At 47.7% G+C, this 23,142-nt stretch overlaps 1 protein-coding gene across 3 annotated transcripts in view; it reads left to right on the top strand.

The window, feature by feature from the left end:
* The first annotated feature begins 7,420 nt into the window (after nt 1–7,420).
* The window catches only part of LOC142790441 (roundabout homolog 1-like), a 64,657-nt gene continuing 48,935 nt past the window's right edge, over nt 7,421–23,142 (top strand). For 2 of the 3 annotated variants that reach the window (XR_012889523.1, XM_075885258.1), the window contains exon 1: nt 7,489–7,725. Coding sequence is in view for 2 of the 3 variants with exons in the window: in XM_075885258.1 (XP_075741373.1) it covers nt 7,587–7,725 (139 nt within the window). In the remaining variant the exon portion in view is untranslated. Of the gene's footprint in view, nt 7,726–23,142 lie in introns of all 3 variants that reach the window. The other variant, XM_075885259.1, reaches the window with a different exon arrangement.

The raw sequence follows: 23,142 nt of genomic DNA, 5'->3' as shown, positions 1-23,142 counted from the left end.
CACACGCTCTTGCCTGTAGCTCGAGCCTTCACCCCTCTGGTGGAAATCCTCTTCATTTCCTGCTTCGTCCCTACGGACGAAACCTTCGCCGACTACACGGCGGAATCCCTTCGCACTCTGGCGCAACCTCCGTCTTCTCCTGATCTCTCGTCTCGGCCACTCGATTAAATACCTTCCGCGCCACCTTCCAGAAAGTTCTCCTCTTTTCGTCGGCGCGATGCGCAGCGAAGGCTGGGGAGAGGTGCGAGACGGTTCGACTGCCCTCCCCGGAGGATGATTCAACTCGGTATGACTCCGCCCCGTTCGTTCTAGAAAAATCGCGGGCTTGCTGGGCCGCCGATGCGAGGTGAGGAGGTTCGTCTGCGACGCCACGCTTCCGCGGGGAGAGCGCGCGCCCGGGAGCCTTGGATGTTTGTTTTCTTTTTTTTTTCTTTTGACCTCGCGGCGTTTCTTCCGCGCGTTACCGCAAGAATTTGCGGCGCGCCTATTTTTAGCGCTCGTTCTGTGACACTAGTCATCGGGCTTGCGGACTTCAAACGCAATTGTGGCTTTCTTTAATGCAGTGTTTTCAATAAAAAAAATAAAGGTTAACGTGCCACTGCTTAACGATCGCTGATTGTCATTTCGTGCCAAAGGATCTCCAAGCCACACGAAGCCGAATGGAGTCGAAAGGACCTCCAAGCCACCTGGAGGCAAACGGAACCGAAAGTACGAAGATGAGACAAATCCATGCACTACTCATCATTTCCATGCTCGCTGAAGCGCCATGCATTGCAGCTCCCGTAGACACAAGCTTGAGATTACCTCTAGTTTCCTATTTTTGCACCTCTATGATGGTGCCATGAAAGAATTGGGTACATCAGAGAGCCCTTGGTTCTACACTAGGCAGTATTGTTCGTTAACGAGAGACGTCGTATTTATACTGTTTTATCTTCGCTATTGGATGTACACCAAATACGATAATGAATCAGATGGGTATTTTTTTTTAATTTTAACCTCAGCCACTGTACCGCATTGAAACACTCCACAGAACAGCGTATAGTGAAATCCACCTATGTCCATATCGGTTCTAGCAATATACAGTTTATAACAATTTAAAGCTGCTCCAGCTTCAACTTTACTAGATTTCCATTGGTGAGTGAGTGAGTGAAACAACTTTATTGACAATCCGGCATAAAGGGGGAAGGGGTAGGGGGATTAAAGCGAGACACTAGCGTGCTCGGACGTCCCGGAGCAGCAACCTACTACCATGGGGGCGCCGCTTTCGGCCACTGGCGTTCCAGGATGCTAAGCACGTGCTGGACTACGTCTCTTTGGTTGCCTGGCTCTCGGCTGATGATTTTGCTGCTTATGGCAGTTGGCATTACTTCTTGGTTACCCGGCGGTGGTGCACAGTCCCAAAGGAGGTGTCTCTGGGTGTCTCGCGCCTTCTTGCAGTGTTGGCATACATCAGTGGTGTAAACCTCCGGGCAAACGTGCTTTGAGCAGACGGGGGTCCATGTGGCTTGTACTTGCAACTGCCGTAGTATTTCCATTGGTAAAATGTTCATCTTGCAGCAATGCCCGCGTGTCACATTATCGGTTATAACAATGTATTTAAGCTTGAAGGTAATGTAACACGAAAATTTTGAAAACAAAGCAGAAAAACGAGAAATTTAAGCTGCTAAACCCCTGCCCACAACACCAAAGTATCCCAGTGCTCCTTTAGCTTTGCGTCATGCTTCACCGCACCGAGCTATGAGATTGCGACAAATCTGGCTTTTCAAGTCCGGTACGGAAAGGGCGAGGCGGTGCATGGTTTATGTTAAAGCATGTAGGTTGAGTAAAATGTGGAGGCTTCAAAGATTTTAAGCGTCCGAATCTTCAGACTTTGCCATACATTGGCTCAATAGGGCTCGTGGAAGTCCTAAGAAAGCATCTGAATTACCAAACATGTTCTGAAAATTAGCAGGTTCGCTGTTCTAGTCAATGATGTCTGTTGTTATATGTCATCTGATATTTTTTGTCGCAACAGACCTCAATTTCCACATTTTTCTTCTCTTTGTTATTTCCCTGTTGTTCCCTGTTATTTCAATCATCAATTACAACATTAAAATATTCTTGACACTTGAGTATTATTATAAGTGGGTCCAACTCTAAACGCACTAACTTCTTTTTGTTGTTTTGTCTCAGAAGACTGCTTTGTATAAAGCTGCGAATCAGTCGCCTTTTGGGGAACACAACAGCGTGAAAATGTTGATTCCTAATACTTTCTTCTAAGTGCTAATATGATTGCTTACAGTATAATTCGGGATATATTGGTAAAGGGAGCAATGAATTTCTGGCATGTGTGAGCGATTTCTTTTTATCACAGATGCTGTTTAAAATAATATTGACTGCTACGTTGACAATTAGTGACTGTTGGCTGTATGCAATGGTTGCTCTTCAATTTGAATAACATCACCGTATGGGCACATATATGTGATGGTTGAATACGTTGTTTTCGAGTCTCGCGTCCTAACTGTTATGTTAATAGTATATTGTATATGATGTGGAATTCTCACTCTTGTAGACTTAGACCCTACGTGCCCAGTGTTAGAGGCCTCTAAAGAACAGGGAGAAGGCACTCTATTTGTGAGCGGACATCTCCTAACATGACGTCATTAAAAAAAGAGTTGTAAACTGACCACGGAGAAACTCTCAACAAACAATATTACGAAAAAGCAGAACGAATCACACTCGTGAAATACAATCACCACTATAACCCAATGACCATGATTTCAAGCGCGAAAGCGTCAACTAGGTCGTGAGCAGCGTGCGACACTTCACTAATGGATAGCGTGCAAACTGCATTCGCCGAGGTGTAGCGCTGACGCTTAATTGACCTACGCAGTGTGTATATATAGCGCAAGTCGGTATCGTCAAACGGTCTACGCCTCCCTCGATAGAGTCCGCGTTAAAGCTGCGGTCATTAAACACGTGTTGAGGTTGTTACGAGCACGGCTCCTATAGCGGGCTTTCCTCCCTCAAGTGACCGTAAAAGTGTTGCAGCGTGCTGTAATCACGTCCGAATGGGCTTCGGCAACGGCGACTATACACGCACATGTCTCATTACAGAACGTGACCGAAGCCGTACTCCGGTTTACGTAGCATTTTTTAGTTGCCTGGCAGCCCTTTTTTTCTTTGGTAGATTATCACGACAGGGATGAGCATGTCACTAGTGAACAAAATACCTCTTCTTATTTGGGAAAGACTGGAATATTTAATGTTAGGTTTTAATATATATTCGTTCAAGTTTCTGCTGGAGTAAATGGTATTTCACAAATAAATGTGGTCCACCTAGAAGTAAAAATTGCTGAATAGGGGTCGTCAGCTTTAGTTTCCGACGTTTGTGTCGAGAAATAAAAAGGTTTAAGAACTTCCTGTTCCATCGCTTCACCTTTACATCAAGCAAGCGACTGCACAGGCAGTACAGTAATAAAAAGTTCAGCGCTATAGGTAGACGCACTCGGATGTTTCCTGTAGAATAGCCACCGTTCTAACTACTACGCAAGCGTATCGCAAGACGTAGTTTTCTACAAGGCACATGAGCAGACCTCTGTTTCAAAAAAAAAAATGTAGAGAAAAAGTCAGAGACAAAAGAAGCACGAGCTAACCTAGGACGACGTCATTGAAAGGCGCGTTGCATTCCACTACGCCTCCAGGGCGCGGTCTTCGTTTGAATCGCCCGCGCCGTGTGTGTGTTGTTTGTCTTTTTCTCATCGGGAACAGAAGAACCGGCGGCGGCACCCAACTGCGCCTTGCGTTTGTTCGATCTCACTACCATTCACAAAAAATGCGCCTCCAGCATTCGCGGCAGCCATTCAGACCACACGTGTCCGAGTTACACACAGAGCACTCCCCCCCCCCCCCCCCCCCCTCAAGTTCACTTCAGTGCAGCGTTCGCATTGACAAGTACTCGCCCGGCACCAACTCAAAGGCGGCCCTGCCTAATTGGGGAGTCTCCGCGGCCTTCTTTGTCGCCGTTCAGCTTGCGAGTGCGTTCTTTTTTTTTTTGCCGCTTTGTTGTGCTACCCATGCTGTGCACATAGTATTCTGTGGCACGACTCCACCATGGTGCACGTCATAAAAATAAATACATAAACAAATAAATAAATACGTTTCAGAACTGCGCCAACTGATAATCCTATTAAATTTTCGGGACAGTTTAGGTATGGAAGGCTTGAAAGAAGCGAACTTCCGTTGAGAGATCCCTCTCTTAAGGTATTACCGCTTCTTCTTTATTTTAGAAATAATGGAGTTCACTAGTACTGAATATATCTTTAACGCACCATCACACCTTATATTCCTTCATTACGCTTATCAGAGTTCACAATACTGCTCTCCCACTGTGTAAGTAAAAAAAAAAAAGAACGCAGTACATGGGTGAAAAAGATGCAGCAGGGCTCTACAGTTGTACTCTAGGAGAAGATTATATTGCAGTACTGCCCATGCATTTCACATTTACTATCAAGAAGTATTTTAATGAAATTGCTTTGTCTAAGAAAGTTTGTTAAAGGACAAACATTGCATAATAATTAGTTCAATCACTGGTGCAACGATTGCTTATTCTATATACAATCAAAGAGCCACTTGACTATTTTGTTAGCCAGCGGTTAAATAATTGATTATGCATTCGATGTGTGGTTCATATGATTATAGTTAAAAAATTGCTACCATTGTACAGGTCCTTGGCATATTGAAGATTCTTTCAACGTCTTTTCGTCAAGGGATGTTCGACTTAATGCCGGGTATAAAGCTGACATTACTTAACATTTAATCCGTGACGGCAGTGTAGTGGTTACAGTTTTTGGCTCCTCATCCGAAGGTTGCAGGTTCGATCCCCGTTGGACCGGTCGCATTCCGCAGGCGGCGTAATGCTAACAGCCCGTGTAATGTGTGATGTCAGTGCACCTCAAAGAACACGAGGTGGCCTAGCTTTCCGGAGCCCTGTGCTGTGGGGTAGCTCATGATCGTATGGTAGTTTTTGCGACACAAAGAGTAGATACTATTTTCGTGATTAATTATTTGACATTTTAATTTCTAGAATGAGTTACGTACACTTGAGTCGTGTAGCAACATCTGTGCCATCTGTGACAGGCAATTGTTGCGAATTCGGTAAAAGCACGAGCAACAGTCGAGGTATTACCCAAACGAAACTTATCGGGCCAATAAATAAGTGTTTGTATGGAGGCCCGTAGAAGCAACAATGACTAGATAACTTAGTCAGTGGAGCGGACGTAGCTTAAATAAACCGCGGCGCAATCACCTCTCCATTTTGTTTCGTTCTTTTATTCTTTTTTTGTGGTCATCCTGGTTTTTTTTCTCCCCTCTTATTCATCGTATACCTGATACGAAAGTAGAATAGCCAGTCACAACTACGCCCGTCAAACATCCACGCCTCTGTATAGCCATTTTTTTTGTATTCAGCCTTAAATCCATGGTACTTCTAGCCACCTTTCACCGCGCCAACTTATTAAATCGTGGAGGATCCTTCGAACCTCATGACGCGGCTGCCAACCCTTTGAAGATGGTTCGCTACAGAGGTGGTCGGAGCGCACGTTTTCTCGCAACAGTCAAGTGTCGATCCGGTACGTTCACCTCTCAAGACCATCAAGTTTCATAGGTGTGCGCAGGGTTTTCTTTTTTTTTTGGGGGGGTGGGGGCGAAGGGTCGTTTAAGTGCTTTCCCCTTCATGACATGTCAATGTATGGGGCTGACTTGCACCCAATCTCGCCCTCCCGTGCGCATGCCAATGGGGAACTCTTTTGCTTTCCAAGCATACGGCTACAAAACACATCTAGTAGATAGCATAATGAAGTTACTGGTGTGTGGGAGTGGGCTTGACGGCTTGCGTCAGTGAGTGAAAACGTCGCAATATTGCAAATGGCGATAGAAGGAAAGACAACATCAAGCTGTAACGTTTCGGAAGCAAACTCTGGATCAAAAATCATATTGCATTTAATATCGCCGGCGAGGCACACACGGAACCCTCTAGAAGTCGAGTGCGTCCCTCATCCACCGGATATTGCACACCGTGGCGTGCCCGCCGCTTCTCATTGGTCGCTCCGGCTCCTGCTCGGTGCCCAGACACGAAACGCGAAGGCGGCAGTTCTCGTCTTCCTGACAGGACAGCCCCGCTTCAATAAAAATAGATCCTTACCCCAACGCCTTAGAAATTCGTGGCGATGGCACCGATTGCACGCTGCTCTAGAAATAGATTTCGAAAGTGAATGAAATGAAAGTGCGATTTTTGGCGTGAGTGTCGGAAGGAGTTTTCAATTTTCTGTATGTGTATGATAACCAGTCTAAGAGGACTGGTATGCTACCCTAAGGACCGTGCTGCCGAGGCAGAGGGATCTTCCGAGTTATGACTTAAACTTCTTGATTTCATTGCATTACTCTCCTCTGCGCTCTCTCAGCTTGCACTCACGTTTTACCTTCCACATTTGCCTAAGACGCGGGAGTACAAATGAAGTGCTAGAGTTGTCAGGAGACTCGTAGTCGTGAATTGAAGCAGATGGAGCTTTTGAATGGCGTCATTATGACAGACATCGCATTTGAGAGGTGTATAAGATTAGTCCTCCGTCACCTGAGCGCTCATTTTTCATGCTGCGCGAATTAAACAGAGAAAGCTCGGTGGGGCCGTATGAAAGCTTAACCGCAGGCTTTGGTGAATTCTAAAGAAAAATCAACGCAGCTTTCCCACGTGGTCAACAATGCTTAATTTTATTACAATGTAAGTTTAAACGTGGGCCTATCTGAAAACCTTGGGCTGCTTTAAAATAGGGTACGCAAATATTATTTTCGTTGGTATATATGTAATTTTTCTCCCTTAGCATGCATACCAAAGAAGACAGCGTATGATATAGGCGCAGAGGCGACGAGCGCTAACGCAAAGCTTTGCGTATGCTATGCTAAAGCTCTTTATTGAAGGGTTCGTGAAAAGGTTGCCCCTAAAACGACATAGCGAAACCACAGGCAGTCACACTCACTAACCGAGGAACATTTTAGGTAATGTCAGCCTAACAAGAGTAGATCTGCAAGGGCGTTTATCGTGGCAACGAGCCCATGCTCGAAAAGTGTCCATGGAGGTCTACTGTTCTGAGGCTGACGCCACCTAGTTGGTACGTGTCGCTGGCGGTGGTTTCTCATTGTCGTTTTTGGAGCGATGTTTCACGACCGCTTTAATTAATGCCAATGCAATAATAGTATGCGGTGAGACTAGAACGGTTACTGCCGTACTCTTTATGAGCTTATCTGCCGACATGGGTATATCCAGGAATGGTATGACATGTCCAAACTACGAAACTTTAGTTCGGCGATGTGATTTTATTCTTGGCTCCTTGCTGAGATTGCCTGCTCACTTACGGGTTTTCACCCGTTCTTTCTGCCCAGCGTCAAGTCACGGAGGCGGTGGCCGCTCGCCGCGCATCACAGAGCAGCCGGTGGATGTGGTGGTCCGCAAGCACGAGCCGGTGACGCTGAGGTGCGGCGCCGACGGCGAGCCTCCTCCGCGAATCGCGTGGTACCACGACGGGAGACCCGTGCGCAACTCAGCCACGCGCATGGTTCTGCCCGAGGGTCAGCTCTTCTTCCTGCAAGTCCAGCACAGCCGCCGGGAACAGGACACAGGACTGTACTGGTGCACGGCCACCAACGCAGTTGGGACAGTCCGCTCCCGAAACGCTAGCGTCGAGCTCGCTGGTGAGTCAAACATATTTTCTTATTAGTACTTGCACGTAGTGGAAGGGTTAGCGGTTTATTCGTGCGTGTTTAGCATTCCGTAAGAAAGCTAGCACCACCATCTGCGCTTCTGTACATCTGTACTTAAATCACAATATGCCTTCGATTATGATTGTAAATCCAAATTTTATGTTTCTTGAACGGGTTTCCTGATTATTTAACGGGTTCCCTGTTAGCAGCCCTCATGAATGCCTTTTCTTGCCATGGTGGTGAATAGATGCTCATTATGCTGCTCGAATAGTTGCTCCAGTTGTTACTTCAGCACTTGCCGTATATATTCTATTCGTTCGTCTATATATGCGTAGCGCGCGGCTTACTACCGACGAAAACCAAAATATGTGTTGGGTTAGGTTCTACAGATATAAATGAGCGACATTCGAATGGAACCAACAGGATTTAACTGCATTTGTGCACGCCCCCTAGGAAAGAGATTATGCACTCCCAGTTTTGTACTACTTCACCATACACTTAACGTTGCTTAACGTGCGAGTTATCTCTATCATTCAAGAAGACATTGCACATTATCCTTTGGTACCTAATTGGTACGTTGTAAGCAAATAATTCTTAGCTTTATTGGCAAGCGAGCATACAGTGATGTGATTTACAGAGTGATGTGCTTGCTCTAAGCAGGGGCTCCAAGTTAAATTGCGCCTTTACGGGCGTTGATTACCTAACACTAGGACGAAAAAATTATTCTTGTTGCAAGTTTTCTTGAAGGCGCAGTTCCTACGGGCCATGATTACGTATTTTGTCCAGGGAGAGCCACTGTGTGTGACGTTAGCACTTGATTTATGCAGAGTCTAGCGAACGTGCGCACAGGTGGGGGGGGGGGGGGCTCATGGGCAACGAAAGAGAAAACCCACTCCAGGTCTTCAACCAGAGTTTTTAACGATGTTGACAGTGCAAATAGACCGACACATAACCCGTGTGACTGCCGACAAAGCACAGCATCTCTGAAAGAGCTTGCAATCAACCACGCAGGCTCATGTAACAAACATTTATGCATTCACTCTCCCATACACAATCTAAGCTGGAGTGCGCGTAGGTCAGCGTTTTACGGCTTTGGGCGACGCGTCGCGACCTCACGACGAGACAGCGCGCATAATCGGCGTTAAAAGTCGTGGTTGCTTTTTCGTGTGAACGGGATTCCCTCCTTGGTCAGAGCCGGTAGCGGTAATAAAAGAAGACAGAGCCGACGGCTGGCGCTGGTGCCATTATTGGGCACCGATAAGCGGGCGGGCGTAAAAGGCGGCTTTGAACTCGGACGCCCTTTTCGTGTCGTACGCGCTCGTTGCGATCGCTTTTTACGACGCCGCCGGTGACGACCTGCCTTGACCGGCTGTGTCCTCCCGCTTGCCGCCTTTGCGGCCTCTCATCGCCACACGCCCACTCCTCGAGAGAGACAGACCACTGCCCTAATCTCGTTCGACATCCCGGCCGCGACGAGAGCTGGCTGGGCGTACGGCCGTATAGGGACACGAATCCGCGAACGTACGTGTATTGAAGAACTCGTTGTGCAAAAAAATAAGATTGATTCGCGCCGCGCGAACGTAACGATTGCCGCCGCCAGGCGCCTCGCGTATCTTTTATGCCGCCGACATCGGCAGCCATCGGCCCCGAAAAGTCGTCGCGTGGGACGAAGAGTGGTCGCGAGAAATAGCCAGCTCGACAGGTTCAGGTTAGTGTCGCAAGAAAAAATCGCGGTTGTCCGTGCTTGCTCTCCTTCCCCGTTGTAGACGGAAACGAGAAAGTAAGACGAACGACTGTCAAACAGTGCGGTGAACGCTCTTGAGTAAAAGCTTACGTGGAATATGAAAGCGAGGCGAAACTCGGAATCGAGGTTAGAGAGCGTATACCTCGCGCGCTATCGGTTGCGCTCCCTGAGCACTTTAGTGCAGGCAAAGCTATCAAAAGTGGAATGCGTCATTCTTTCATTTGAATAGCCGGGCGGTGACTCGAAGCGTGCGGTGTAGGATGAAGAGGCAATAAAAATTGTCGTAATCTGGAAGAGTTCTTCTCCGCATCAACAAAATGCTTGCTAAATCCAAGCTGGGGTATCTGCTCGGGACACGTCAAACACCCGAGGAAGTTATGCGAATATGTAGTAGTTAATCACATACTGAGAGGTCGCCGTGATTCGCCGCAATGGAACTTGTAACAGTTCGATGCATGTTTACTACGAGCCGTTTCAAAACGTTACCCTGTAGCCTCTTATCTCTAAAGTTGCAGATAAGAGCCGACGGCAACTTTTTGATACAGTTGGCATAATTGAGGCCATCGATATCACCTTGTTTTTGGCTCTTTATGCTGAGTTACTTCAATCCAATCCAAGAAGAAATGGTCCAGATGGTGACCCATCGTGGTGTTCATGGTATATCTTGCGCAGTATCCGCGCGTTGCAAAGAAGAAATGGTTAATATTCCGATTGATTTGATTGATTCGTGGGGTTTAACGTCCCAAAACCACCATATGATTATGAGAGACGCCGTAGTGGAGGGCTCCGGAAATTTCGACCACCTGGAGTTCTTTAACGTGCGCCCAAATCTGAGCGCACGGGCCTACAACATTTCCGCCTCCATCGGAAATGCAGCCGCCGCAGCCGGGATTTCAACCCGCGACCTGCGGGTCAAATGGTTAATATTCCGTAACTGAGGTTTTACAGTAGAAATGGTGCTGTAGAACAGATGGGAAGTCATATTATAGACACAGTAAATGTCCACAAGGTTATGTATACATTAAGCCGATGGAAAATGAGCACACTCCAGCCATGTTCACGCCATCAAAGCTGTCAAACAGCATAGCTGAGTCGCCTTTCATTTGGCCCTTAAAATATTTTCTTTCGTGTGGCCCATTTACTTATAAGTAATTTCTGTGTTGATTCTTTAGCTAAGACAGGCGTTTATTTCTGGTCGATGGGTCTGGTCAGCGGGGGAGGTCAAAGGCTTCTCTCTTTCTGCTGAGGCTGTTCCGGTCACAACCAGCCTGCCTTCCGCCATTTCGGCGGAAACAGCTCCCTTTTTAATGCACTGTTTGAATAGTGCACATTTCATAAGCATCTTGGTTATCATTTCGTTTTAATTAGTTCTTCATTTATTCCACCCTCTGATCATGTTGCGTGCGCGAGAATCACTACTACTGTGCTAACGCTTCGACAACGACGACAATCACGGCAATACAGGGCTAAGAGACTAAGATAGCTAAAAGAGCTTCGCTGCAGTAAGCTCTACGCTCTCCAAGTAGTGTGTTAGGTACTGCTGCCCTTGTGATAACGTGGACTGCGTGACTACTACTACTACTACTACTACTACTACTACTACTACTACTACAACAACAACAACAACAACAACAACTACTACTACTACTACTACTACTACTACTACTACTACTACTACTACTACTACTACTACTAGTACGACTACTGCTATACCACAACTAAAGCTAAAAATAATTACTGCAAACCGCATGATCGACGCCCGTGCGCTGAGCCGACGTCTATTGCGCAGCGAGCGGCAGCCGTCGCGGGCGAGCCAGGCTGCGTAATTTATGCGGTGACCGAGATCATAGTGTTGCCGCAGAGCATTTCGCGTAGCTTTGTTTTCGTTTTGTTGCTTCTTTTTCTCTGCTTTCTTTGCCACCGCGGCTCCGCTTGAAATATGAGGGCAATCAGTGAGCAGCAGCGAAGAACATTAGCGTGTGCCACCATCTGCGTACCCACGGAACGGTGCAAGCACCGACGAGCGAATGGAAACGGGGCCCGCATCTCGCGGGCTCACGTATATCTGCCGAAGTTTAGCTTCGCGCGTCACATACGTTACGATAGCGTGGCCCACCATTCGCGTGTTTCTTTCTCCGTTGAAGTCTTTCTCGTTTGTTCTCGCTCCTACCTCTCGGTTTATTTCGCATGGACAATTTATACGTGTGGCGATTATACCGGTCACACAAACACCGCTATCGCGTCTTATCAGCCGGCTTTGAGTAGAGACCGGGCACTATAATTACTTGACAAGTATCGCAATCGTATCTGCCGCCCGGTAATGCTCAGATGCCTACGGGTTGGCGCAGTCTACTACACCTGCTTACAGTTGGCTCTAGGGATTACCAACTAAGGATCATAGAACGTGCGTTAAGTGTCCACCTGGCTGCATGCGCACGATGTTAGGTCTTACGAGATGCTGCAGTTGGGCTTCGGAAGTGTAGGTATATGCTTTCCAACACGCCAAAGTATGTTGTTCTTCCTTGCTGATGGGCACCTGCTTCGGTAGAGAAATATATACAAAGCAAGAAAAAAAGAAAGTTGTTTGTGTCAAATGCTCGAGCCCCCACTTTTCTCTGTGTGCGCGTATGGTGCACCAACGTGAAATGAAAAGGCTATTATCTGGCACCGGTAATTTTATTAGGAACGAAGAAGAACATCGTCAACCAAACAAGCACGAGAGCATCGTACAGTGTTTCATTTAAGACTGTACATATCAATGTCGCTGGCTCATAGTTTGCAGATGATGGTAGAATTCAGTACAGGGTTCTCATCGAGATATTCATCGAGAATACGTAGAAGTGGACAACCAGCTTCAACATAAACAAACCTACAATCAATACTTGCAGCACTTCCATTACAAAGGAGCACATGGCGTTTACTTGATGCTCCATCACCGCCAATACAATTTTCTAAGCAGATCTTTCGAATAAAACAACAACATTGGTTTAGCCAGCAATGTAACTTGATATTAACGATATTGAGCTGGATATCGTACTCAGCAATGCAAAAGCCAGGCAGAGCTCCTATATTCCGTCACATATTTCGCGAGCACGAGACATTTCGCGAAGCTCGGCTGATTTGCACGGAATGCTGAGAGGCGAAAGGCGGTATCAGGACGGGGCCATTCCTAAAATGCAGTGGGCATGAGGAAAGAGAAAGGGGGGAGAGGATCTTGGCCTTCTTTAATTAAATGGAAGGAATGTCGAAAGAGAAAACAATGATGCGAGGAGCTGCTAAGCTCAAGAATTATGCAGGGTGGATGGGAAACGGTAGTAACTCGCTGATGAGAGAGGAAGAGAGAGACAGCAGACGAGAGCACAGATTAGGCGTCCCAGGTGGAGTGAAATATCTAGCTCATTTTAAGGAAATGATGGTGGCTCTTGCAAAGGAACCGAGGTTCAAGCTTTCAACGGTGCTCTGAATCGCGTGCCTACGGCCCCGAGAGGGTCATGGCAACCGCCTCAGATTTACGGCATTAGAGAAACGTTTGGATGAGTGAGAGAAAACTAGAGAAAGAAAAGTGTAAAAGGAAATCTCGCTCGATGCGCAGCACTTTAGTGCTTGAGAAAATGGAAGGGACAGCTTTCTACGTATCCCTTTGTTCTTGTCTTCCTCTTCTGTTTCTGTGCCCCGCACTTACGCGCTTCTACCGTTCTCCGAACGGAGTGGGACGCTAAAGCGATATTAATAGGCTTACGCGTCGAGACAAGCGAGCCAAGGGTGAACAGCTTCGCCAGATTCTAGAAGGAAAATGTCCGGATTCCGCGAGCTTTACGGCGAACAAAGCAGTACTTTTACGGTTTTTCTCGGACGGGCCTGTGCTGGTTTTTAGATTACGAGCGCGCGCGTGTACGCTGAGGTGGAGTATGAAAGCGCTCGTAGTGAGAAGGCGAGTACGTCTTCTCTTATCTTCTTCAGATTTACCGCCTGAACGACGACATTTATTTCGCGCGCTTGTCATCGCAACGATGAGGCACTCCGCCCACGGCCTATTTCGTACTAAGGAAATCAGCGACGAGCGCTGGTGTCTCTAAGTATATAGGTGGCGCCCTGCTAGTGAGTCTTGCATAGATTTCGGAGTGGCCTCGTATTTGCTGAGCCGTTTTCGGTATAGATAGCTTGCACGTGACGTCATGGTCGAAACTGCATAACAAACTGGTGCGCCAACATGACCGACTTGATGACGTAGCGGAAGTATAAAAACATTACGCTCGACCACCTTCAGTATGATAATGATGTGGCACAAGTAATATTGGCCTCTGTTCGTCAATAACGAAATAACTTCCAAGAGATGTAACGATAACATCACGTGATGTCAGAAACATTTCGTGTGCTATGCGGGGCACCAACATGGCGCTTTCGATGACGTTCGCGTAAGCCATCTATTTTTCATACACGGCGTCAACGCAGTATAGAAATCCGTGAAGGTTTGAGCCACAGAAGACTCACAATCAAATTATTATACTGCGAAAATACGCAGCCAGTCGTGATACCTCTAGGAGAAATGAACTTTCTCCGTGACCTTCACAAACACCCTGGCGTTCATTGTTTTGAGAGACGTAAAAAAAAATACAACTTCTCGTTGCAGGTCAGAAATCACACTCACATTCATTCACTGGAGTTGAAGAAGAAGATGTTCTTAAGGTCAATAGCTTTCGTGGGGTTCACCTTCAAGGGGTGTGTGGGCAGGCGGTAGTTTATCGTAGCATCCACTTTCTATAAAATCAATGTATAAGGCAGACTTTGCGCCCCCACCTCACCTTCCTGTAAAATGAATAGAGGCGGCACCCCATCCCTCCCCCACGCCGTGCGCACGCTTATGTTTATGGAAAGCTAAAGCCGATGCTGTAAGAGTACAGGAATGTTAGCGTGCAATTCGAGCCGACATGGTTGCGAGTAGGTAGGTATACCGAAAAGAATATCATACTACGATTGACTTGAACACTCCGTTGTTCGTTTTTTCGTTGTTCGTGGTAACCGTTTTCCACGTCCGCCGCAGTGGTGTCAGTACCTGCGACGCTCGGCTGCTGTCTCGAAGGTCGCGTGTTCGATCCCCAACGCAGTGGTTGCATTACGATGGGGGAGAAATGCTAGAAGCTCGTGTATTGTGAGATGTCAGTGCATGTTAAAGAGCTCCAGATGACCGAAATTTCTGGAGCCCTCCACCACGACGTACCTAGTAATCATATAGCATGGTTTTGGGATGATATATCCTCAAACAATGAGTATTAATTCACGATTTGCAAACAGCCCTGAAAACAAAGCTCTACGGGTGTTCTCACGCCACCGACGACCACTATTAATGTAGTCAGAGTTCGTTAGCTCTCTTGTCAGCGGTGGTGAGCGAGTGACAAGTATACCTGTTAGTTTAGATAGCGCGTCCTTAGAACGTAGCTTCTCCGCTTTACATAGCATTCTTATTGTTAATCTTGTGACATCGCTGTTGTGAATATTTTGAAATATATTCAGGGTACTGATCAAATCTACTAGCAGATATTAATGAGTATGTCGAGCATATGCCAGAAGGAGAGTGTGCTAGTTTACCTAAATAAAAACGTAAAGGTAGTGCTGCCAGATGTGTAATAGCCAGTACGTATCTATGGCGTGGTTGGAGGCAACCCCGGTCGCATGGGTCTTGATAAACTTTTTTAAAAATAGGCTCCACAAAGTCAGCATTTTCTTTCCTTCTCTATTAGTTTTGCAAGTCATGGCTGAGTGACCAAATAAAATAACCCTGGTACAAACACACGCGGACAGCATGGGAACGGAAAAGAATGTGCGCCCCTTGGAGAGGGCCGATGCAGGAGGTGGTCGTCGGGGGACTGCAATTAATTGCGCCTAATTGGTGCTCCCAAAAAACGTTGGCCCACTCGCTTCACGGGCAGACCAGCCCAACAGGGCGCACACTAGAAGGGAGACTCCCTCTCTGTATTTTGTCTCTTCTGTTTACGCTCTTTTTTTCTATCTTTATTCTGTGGAACGAAGCACCGCGTGTGGTTGCGGCTGCTGGAGCCTCGCTGGGTCGACTACATCCACAGGAAACACTATCGTTACGTTTTCCGCACACGTAGGACAAGGTGCGCACGCGCACACAAAAACACACCGCCAACGAGGGACTCGAAACTCCGCCCGCGTGTCGGCGGGGTGCTCGTTCTCGGGGTGGAGTGCGGACCTCGGCACTCGAGCACGCAGCCCGTGCGCGGCCACGCCAATTTGGCCCACGTGTACCACCACGAACGCGTGGGCCACGCGCCGAGTCTGGCCTCCTCCCGAAACGCGCAGGATATTGCGATCGTATAGAAAGGTCGTGACCATGCGCTTAGGCTACAGAGCAGCTGCTGCTCCAATTTCTTCCCTTGTTTGTTTCATTCCTTCATCGAGTGAGTAGCAACGTTAGGGGAAAGAGACGAAGGTGTGCAGAACGGGAAGCAGTGTTGTTGCTCTGGCCGCGTGGTCGAACGAGGAAAGCTGCACTCCCTCCGTGCAAGGCAGCATCACAGACTTGGCCCAGCGACAACGCTTCCGGGCGTGCACACGAACATACATCAAAGGACTATCGCGCTCATCAGGAAAGGCGTGTCTCTGCCCGCGTGCGGCCGATCCCTGCCCGCGCATCTCCCAGATGTTTGTGGTTTGCTTTCCTGGGAACGTACAACGCGGGTGCCGCGGCGCGCCGCTCCGATGGGTGCAAGAGCCTCGCGCGTGCTCTAGTCTTCTCCGGGTGCGCGTACGCAAACAAATACGGCGTCCGCCGCAACGCAGGGCATTCATCATACGCGGTCAGCCACGCGGACGTTGAGCCCGCGCGGCGCGCTTAGAATCGTCACCCCCGGAAAATCTTTTGAAAAGCTTCCGGGGGTGACGTTAGAATGCGAGCCGCGTTTCACGTGCGGCACACACGCGCCTATACCAACACACACCCCAGCACTGATATCCTTCCAGCCTCGACTTCGAGCAGCACCGCAGCCATCCCTCCACATCTCTTGAGGATAGAGGGCGCTGCCGAGAGTGCCCAGTCTCGTTTAATTAGCGTGAGCGTCTTTCGCCGATGACCGCAGCCCGCGGGCGATTGGCGAAGGTAAGTATACTTCTTGACCGCGTGGAGCGCGGCGAGCGGCTTCTTCCTGTTCTGTGAGAATTATACAGCGTCTCCAAAATGCTCTCCCTTGCGCGATGGGGCGTGTGTGCTGCATGCCTTCTCTCAAAGGCGTTTATATGGCAGAAATGTTTGCTCTTTTTCAGCGCGATGCATTTAGCCAACTGCGAGGAATCGATAGGCGTTATGCTCTTTACCCGCTAGCCGAAGAAGGGTGGTCATTAGCATATAGGAGTAGCGCTTAAGCGGATATGTCGGCCTATATAATTTCTCACGAACTTACGTGGGTGCCCGATGGAGCTAATAAGATGGCGGAAGCATTGAGCACTAGTTCGGTCGATGACCGAAAGTTGTCGCACCTTCGTCGATGTACACCTGTTCGGAAAAGCAACACCTGTGCTATGCCGACACTCCTCATTCTGGTGAGAGGACAAGCGAACCCCGTGGCGTTGAATACTTTTGCGCATTGGTTATGATGTATCCACGCGCGCAAGCTCATTGTACAAGTCGCTGTTTAGGCTAATATAAGAAAAATCACTGCTTCCGAATTATAGTATTGTACAAAGAAAGGGTGACAATAAGTGTTTTTTTTTTACTTGAAAAGACAAGTCGGAAGTTAGGCCATTATTATCGGTGTCGCAAACAAAATACACGCATTACGTGCTCGGCAACTCATTGCGAGTCCACAGCCATAGCCCGTAATTACAGTCAGTGTAATGTTTCAGGATAGACGCTAAGGAAAGATGACCTGATGGTGTCTTTGTGCGCGTAGAAAGCTGTGGGTATTAGAGCTTGCCAAGGTCAACACGTGATCACTGTGATCACATTACAAGTCGAAGCACTCTCTCGTACTGCTACTGCCGAACTCGATGATAAACAACCCTAGAAGTCTCTGGCTAAGCCCGCTCAAAATAAGCCGCGGGTAACTGGTCAGCCACGCCTAACATCCCCATCCTCTTCTACCTCTTAAGGCTTATGCCTCTGGAAACTCTGATCTCAAGAGTAGGCGACTACTTCCTATACTCCACTAGATCGTAGAAGACCCGCGCAGCCTAAAAGTGCGTCCAAGGCAGTAATCTCCGTTCACCGATCGCCGAAAAGGGCTCGCACGAACGTGTGGTTTTCACGGCGTTGTCTGTGCGAAGCCGACTCTCTGAAATCGATATCCCAAAGCTCCGCGCCGATGCAATCTGACTGACCGCATGGGTGCGCATGTTCATACGCACTGAAGACCTCGCCGCCGCGTGCACGCATCGGTAGACGTGGCCTGTCTTCACCCCAGCCGCTTTATACGCCGTGGGATCAATCGCTTCCCGCCATGCGAAGAGCAGGATTGAGAGAGGCGCCGCCATGGCTGCGGATCGTCCCCCCTTGTGGGGATTTATATGGGAGCCGAATCTTCGTAATGCCGTGGACGACTCAGCTATGGAAAGTTCCTCGGCTTTTCGGCTGTCACTATTACTACCCGAGATACGCCCTGTATGTAAGGACGGCAGATGGTCGGCGAGAGCAGGTACAAGGGCTGGGCCAGAAAGGCTCGTCCTGTGGTGGCGCAGAGTACGTGACCGAAAGGGCACTAGGAGGTTTGGGTTTCGCCGTGCGAGAAGTTGATACGTGCTTGCAGTGCGATATGCAGTGCCGGAGTTTGTATACAGATTACTCACATTTAACGAGCTTGCAAGAAACTTGAAATATGCTTCTTTTAGAGAACGCCATGGTTTTATTTATCATCTTTTACAGTATATTTTTTCCCCAGAAATTACGACGCAACGAATCTTTGAATCCGCGACTGCTAAAAATTACCGCAGCGATATGAAAAGATAATGATGATCTGACGAATGTGTTTTTCGGATGCTTGAGGTTGACGGAAGTGTGATATGAATTAGAAGTCGACTTGAGATTAGTTTACTGCATCTACTCTTATACTCCTAGCACTTCCTGCTCTTATTCATTTTTTATGGAGTAATGATCAAAGAAGAGGCGACCCAGTTTAATTCGGCTTAATTCTGAATGTATATGAAACACTAGACAAGGAATAGAGTGATGCCCGGTTGATTGTAAAAGTTTCGAATCGAGTAAACTAAGAAATAAAGTTTCTTGGCACATTTGTGGCCGTTTCTATTTTTTTTAGCTGAATATAACTGTATATTGAAAGAAATCTGGCCTTCTTCCGGGTGTCTATATTCATTTTTTTTTCATGATTGTTCAGTCACCGCACATTCGCTCAAAGCCGTAAATTTGCAATTAGCTCTGCTTTACATTGTCTCTTTACCAGCCACCCTAAACGTATATCTCAAGGAAGAAACCTATAGTGACCAGCCTGACGCCAAAAATTCATCTTGTCGGCCCTTCGTTACAGTCATGAGTGTCTAGGGACCAAAACATGGGTCAAAATGATTTGAAACGTGAAGGCGGTAGTCATCCGCAACCCATTATCAGTAAGTCGATTATACTGCAAGGTATTATGATTGAAACGCAGCCGACGGTCGCCGCCCACCTAGCTCCCCTCGTAATCTGTGCTGCAATCTCCAATATACGTGCCAGCATGCTGCGCTCAGATATGTATCCAACCTCAAAACGAATGAGATGGGTGCTGGAACCAGTTTATTCCTGATCGATCAAACCGTATCTCAATGGGTGGCTGCTGATTAATTTTCTGAAATCGTGCTCCCGCTGCGCGAGGTGGGAGACTTGGTGCGCTACAGAACACGCAATTGTGCGGCAGCACGAGCTGCTGCCTCGTGCTACAGGCCGTGAAACGAGAGCGAATGTGCTTGCGGGAGTGGCGAACGAAGAGTGCGTGCAACGTGCTCTTGTATAAAATTCTATGCTCGTGTTTCTTTTTCTTATTTCGACCAAAACTTTCAATGCGAACATCAGTGGAGCAAACTAAACGAGAAATAAAAACATAATGAATTAGCTTTCACAATCTTTGTGACGTGGTCTAGTGGCTAAGGTTCTCGGCTGCTGACCCGCGGGTCGCGGGTTCGATTCCCGGCTGCGGCAGTTGCATTTTCGATGGAGGCGGAAATGTTGTAGGCCTGTGTGCTCAGATTTGGGTGCACGTTAAAGAACCCCAGGTGGTCGAAATTTCCGGAGCCCTCCACTACGGCGTCTCTCATAATCATATGGTGGTTTTGGGACGTTAAACCCCACAAATCAATCAATCTTTGTGACGTGATAGACCAACGAATATACTATTTTGCGAGGTGGTGAACTTTTGTTGCTTGTTCCACACCCGAATTCCGCGGAAGTATCAAGCAGACGTGGTGTGAGCAGTCTCTCACGGACTGGGAAACAATGCAGTACGGCAACACGCAATGTTTTTATGTGCTTGTTTTATCAACAATGACAATCAAGTTTAACAACGTGTCGTCACAATGTGCTGGCGTTCGCTAGCGATACTGCGGTCGCTGGCAGCCTCCGTGACAGTGCGTGTATTCTGTATTAGAGTGTACAGGAATACGTGCCGCGTGTGTATAGCCCCAGTTATCGCACAATAAGAAAGTAACTTGTAATGCACTCTCATTGTGTCGTGCAACGCCGTTTCTTACGCGCCTGAAACTGTCGTAACAATCCATAGTCATGACGCAGTATACATCAGGAAGTGTATCTGCCTGTATGATCAAGCGAATAAAACACGCTTAAACAAGTTGGGAGTGGTGACGTTCTGGCGTCATGCATACAGGGACGAATATTCACCGGAAGATGAACATCGCGTGTTCTCTCCTCTAACTACGCCTTTTCGATGCTGCCGATAAACATTTAAAAGCAAGCTTTGTGCGCATCGTTAGTGTTGCTTTATTTCAGTTTTGACTACCGTTCCACTCTGGGTCAACACTTGTCGACGCAAACAGAAAGAGAAAGCTTCATGAAAATTGGAAAGTACGATGAGGTGTGACTTATATATTTATTAGCAGTGGGCTTTTAATGTTTTATCAGGCGAGGTGTCTATATTTTCTATCACCTAACATCACGACTATACATACCATTTTTAACTTTCCCGACAAGGTTTTCTCGGTTTGCAATGCTATTTCATAATGTAGTGAAGTTTAATAATAAATGCGAAGCATCTTCTTGCGTACTGCTGGCACTTTGATAATCTATCTATCTATCTATCTATCTATCTATCTAGCCGCTTACTTCTGCGTACTCTTGTGATCACCCCCTTAAATTGGCGTGAACAAAAATTAGTATGGGAGAGTAAGATGGTTTGTCGAATATGACTCGCATGAATGATGACACAATCCCGTCGCATACCGTCAATCGCTTTCCGCCAGACAGTGGCACATACCCGCTGGCTGGTATGTGCTACTGCTATGCCGGTATGTGCCACAGTTGATTGACAGTTGATATCTACTCATGAACGGCGAAAACACACATCAGTAATTTTAAGGCGTCAGCCTTAAGAAATAAGATTACATACGCAGCGTTGACCCAATGAATGCAAAGAATAAATGTGAGGGTCTCAGCAGGAATCGAACCCAAGCATTCTGCGCGGCAATCAAGCATTCTTCGACATAGCCACTCCATGTCATGGAAGCACTTTTCTTATAGACGCTATCGTTCTGAAAATGTCAATTGTGGCTGCAGTGCTGGCTATAAAGTTTTTTAAACTTTACTTATGTGCTCATATGGTACAGCCGTCACGTCGGGTTAACATCAGATGTAGATACGTGCCATCCGCTGTAACGGATTAATGCAGCAGTGTCCAGGGCTATCGTCTCCTTGAGCAACAGCACTTTATACCAACTTACCGCTTATCGTGTTGCCAATATCCATATTGCTGTTGACAACGTTACGGAACTGCAAACTTGTTATACAAAACAGATGCGACTGCGTACCGTAGGTCTGTGCGTACGTTTGCACAAATCTTTAGCGCCACTGCGTGACGTTTCGTACAATGAAAAACTGCAACCCAGTCACCTTCCACGCGTATGCTTCTGGGAACTGCCAAATATTTTTTTTTTCGGAAGCGGTTGGCGCCACGACTCTGTTTATGTAATTTATCTCTCGCTTCTTATATCGCTACTCTTCTTTCGAACACCACGTGGCGGTAATCCTATCCTCACGGTACTAGCCTTTCATTGAAACTTGTTCAAGTTATAACCTATCTGTCTGGCATAAATTGTACTGACCCTTTCCGTATCCTCATCTATAAATACTAGTCTCGTGGGGCAGGGAGGCTTCACCGGAATTTCTTTTTCCGTCTTCATTTTTCTCAACATTTCGTCATTAGTTTTATACTGCGCACGGGCCAGTAGGAAAGAATACCCATATGCCTCATACAGTAAAACGCGGCACAGTTTTGATAGAGGTCCCAGCTTTGTAAAGTGCGGCTTCTGAAATTTATCAGCTTCTCCGAACGACCACCGAACTTATTTCTCGCACGGCACGCTGCGCACCAGTGATTGGTGTGTGTTCTCGCATTGCACGCACTACCATTGCGGGAACGCTCTGGCGTGACCAAGCGAGCGCAAGGTCTCCTCATGGGTGCGGCATGGTTCAGCCTGGCACATCACTTAGCCACGCACCTTTAATTGTAATTGAAGTTGGAGGCCCCACTGATTGGGCTGCTTTTTTTTTTTCGATCTTCGTCTTGGCTACGCCAGATTACGTAGATCAGTGTTCAGGACCCAGGCGTTGCTGTTGCCAAAAGTTGTTTACGGGATGAAGGGAGCAGTAAAATAGAAAAAAAAACTAGAGAAAATGAAAAATGTTTGATACTAAGTCGAGAGAGAGAGAGAGAGAGAGAGAGAGAGAGAGAGAGAGAGCGAAAGAACGACTTCGTGCTGCCGTCTCACTTTCACGGACGCGCGGATCCCCGGGGCTCCTCTGCATGAGGCGTGCTGCCGATACTGACCGAGGAGCGGCGCACATTGCCACTCGTAATCGAACACAAATGAAGCGGCTCGTGTACAACAACGAGCCGGCGGGGAGGAAACGAGAAGCCATGGTTTGCCGCCATAGAAAGAAACGTAGAAAATAAATAAAATCGAAGTCGATTTGAGGCGTGCGTATCGAGCTATATAGCGCGGCGTGTGCATTCGGGCGACCGGCGGCAAGCGAAGGGCGGGAAGCCCCCCCCCCCCCCCCCCCCCCCGACACCGCCGTCGGCTTTGCAGCTAGACACTATCGATCTTCGCCGCCACCCCGCGATCTTCGGCAACCGACCAAGTCAAGAAGGAGGCGGAGAGGGCGGCAGAAATATGAAGGGCGGTAGACGAGCGTTTCCTGGCCCTCCTCCCCGCTACAAGCATGCCGCGTGGTACGTGGCTAGCCCAGCGAGAGTTAGACCCCCCCAAAAGGCGCTCTCTACCGATCGCTTTGGCTTTCGAAGGAGAAGCCAGCCTTCCATAGAGAAAAACCCGTCGGTCGGCCCGTAATTACATAGGAGGTGCCCGTCGCGGGTAAGAAGAAACAACGGAGCTGCGTCAGCCGACTTCCCGTAAATGGTGCCTTCCTTCTGTCCCTCTTTCACTCTCTCGTTACACCTGGTCAGGCGTGCACTGAACACACGTGTTAT

This window comes from Rhipicephalus microplus, unplaced genomic scaffold (genome assembly GCF_043290135.1).
Source record: "Rhipicephalus microplus isolate Deutch F79 unplaced genomic scaffold, USDA_Rmic scaffold_105, whole genome shotgun sequence".
Taxonomy (NCBI): Eukaryota; Metazoa; Arthropoda; class Arachnida; order Ixodida; family Ixodidae; genus Rhipicephalus; species Rhipicephalus microplus.
The sequence above is the reverse complement of the archived record's forward strand: the minus strand, read 5'-3'. Positions and strand labels throughout refer to the sequence as shown.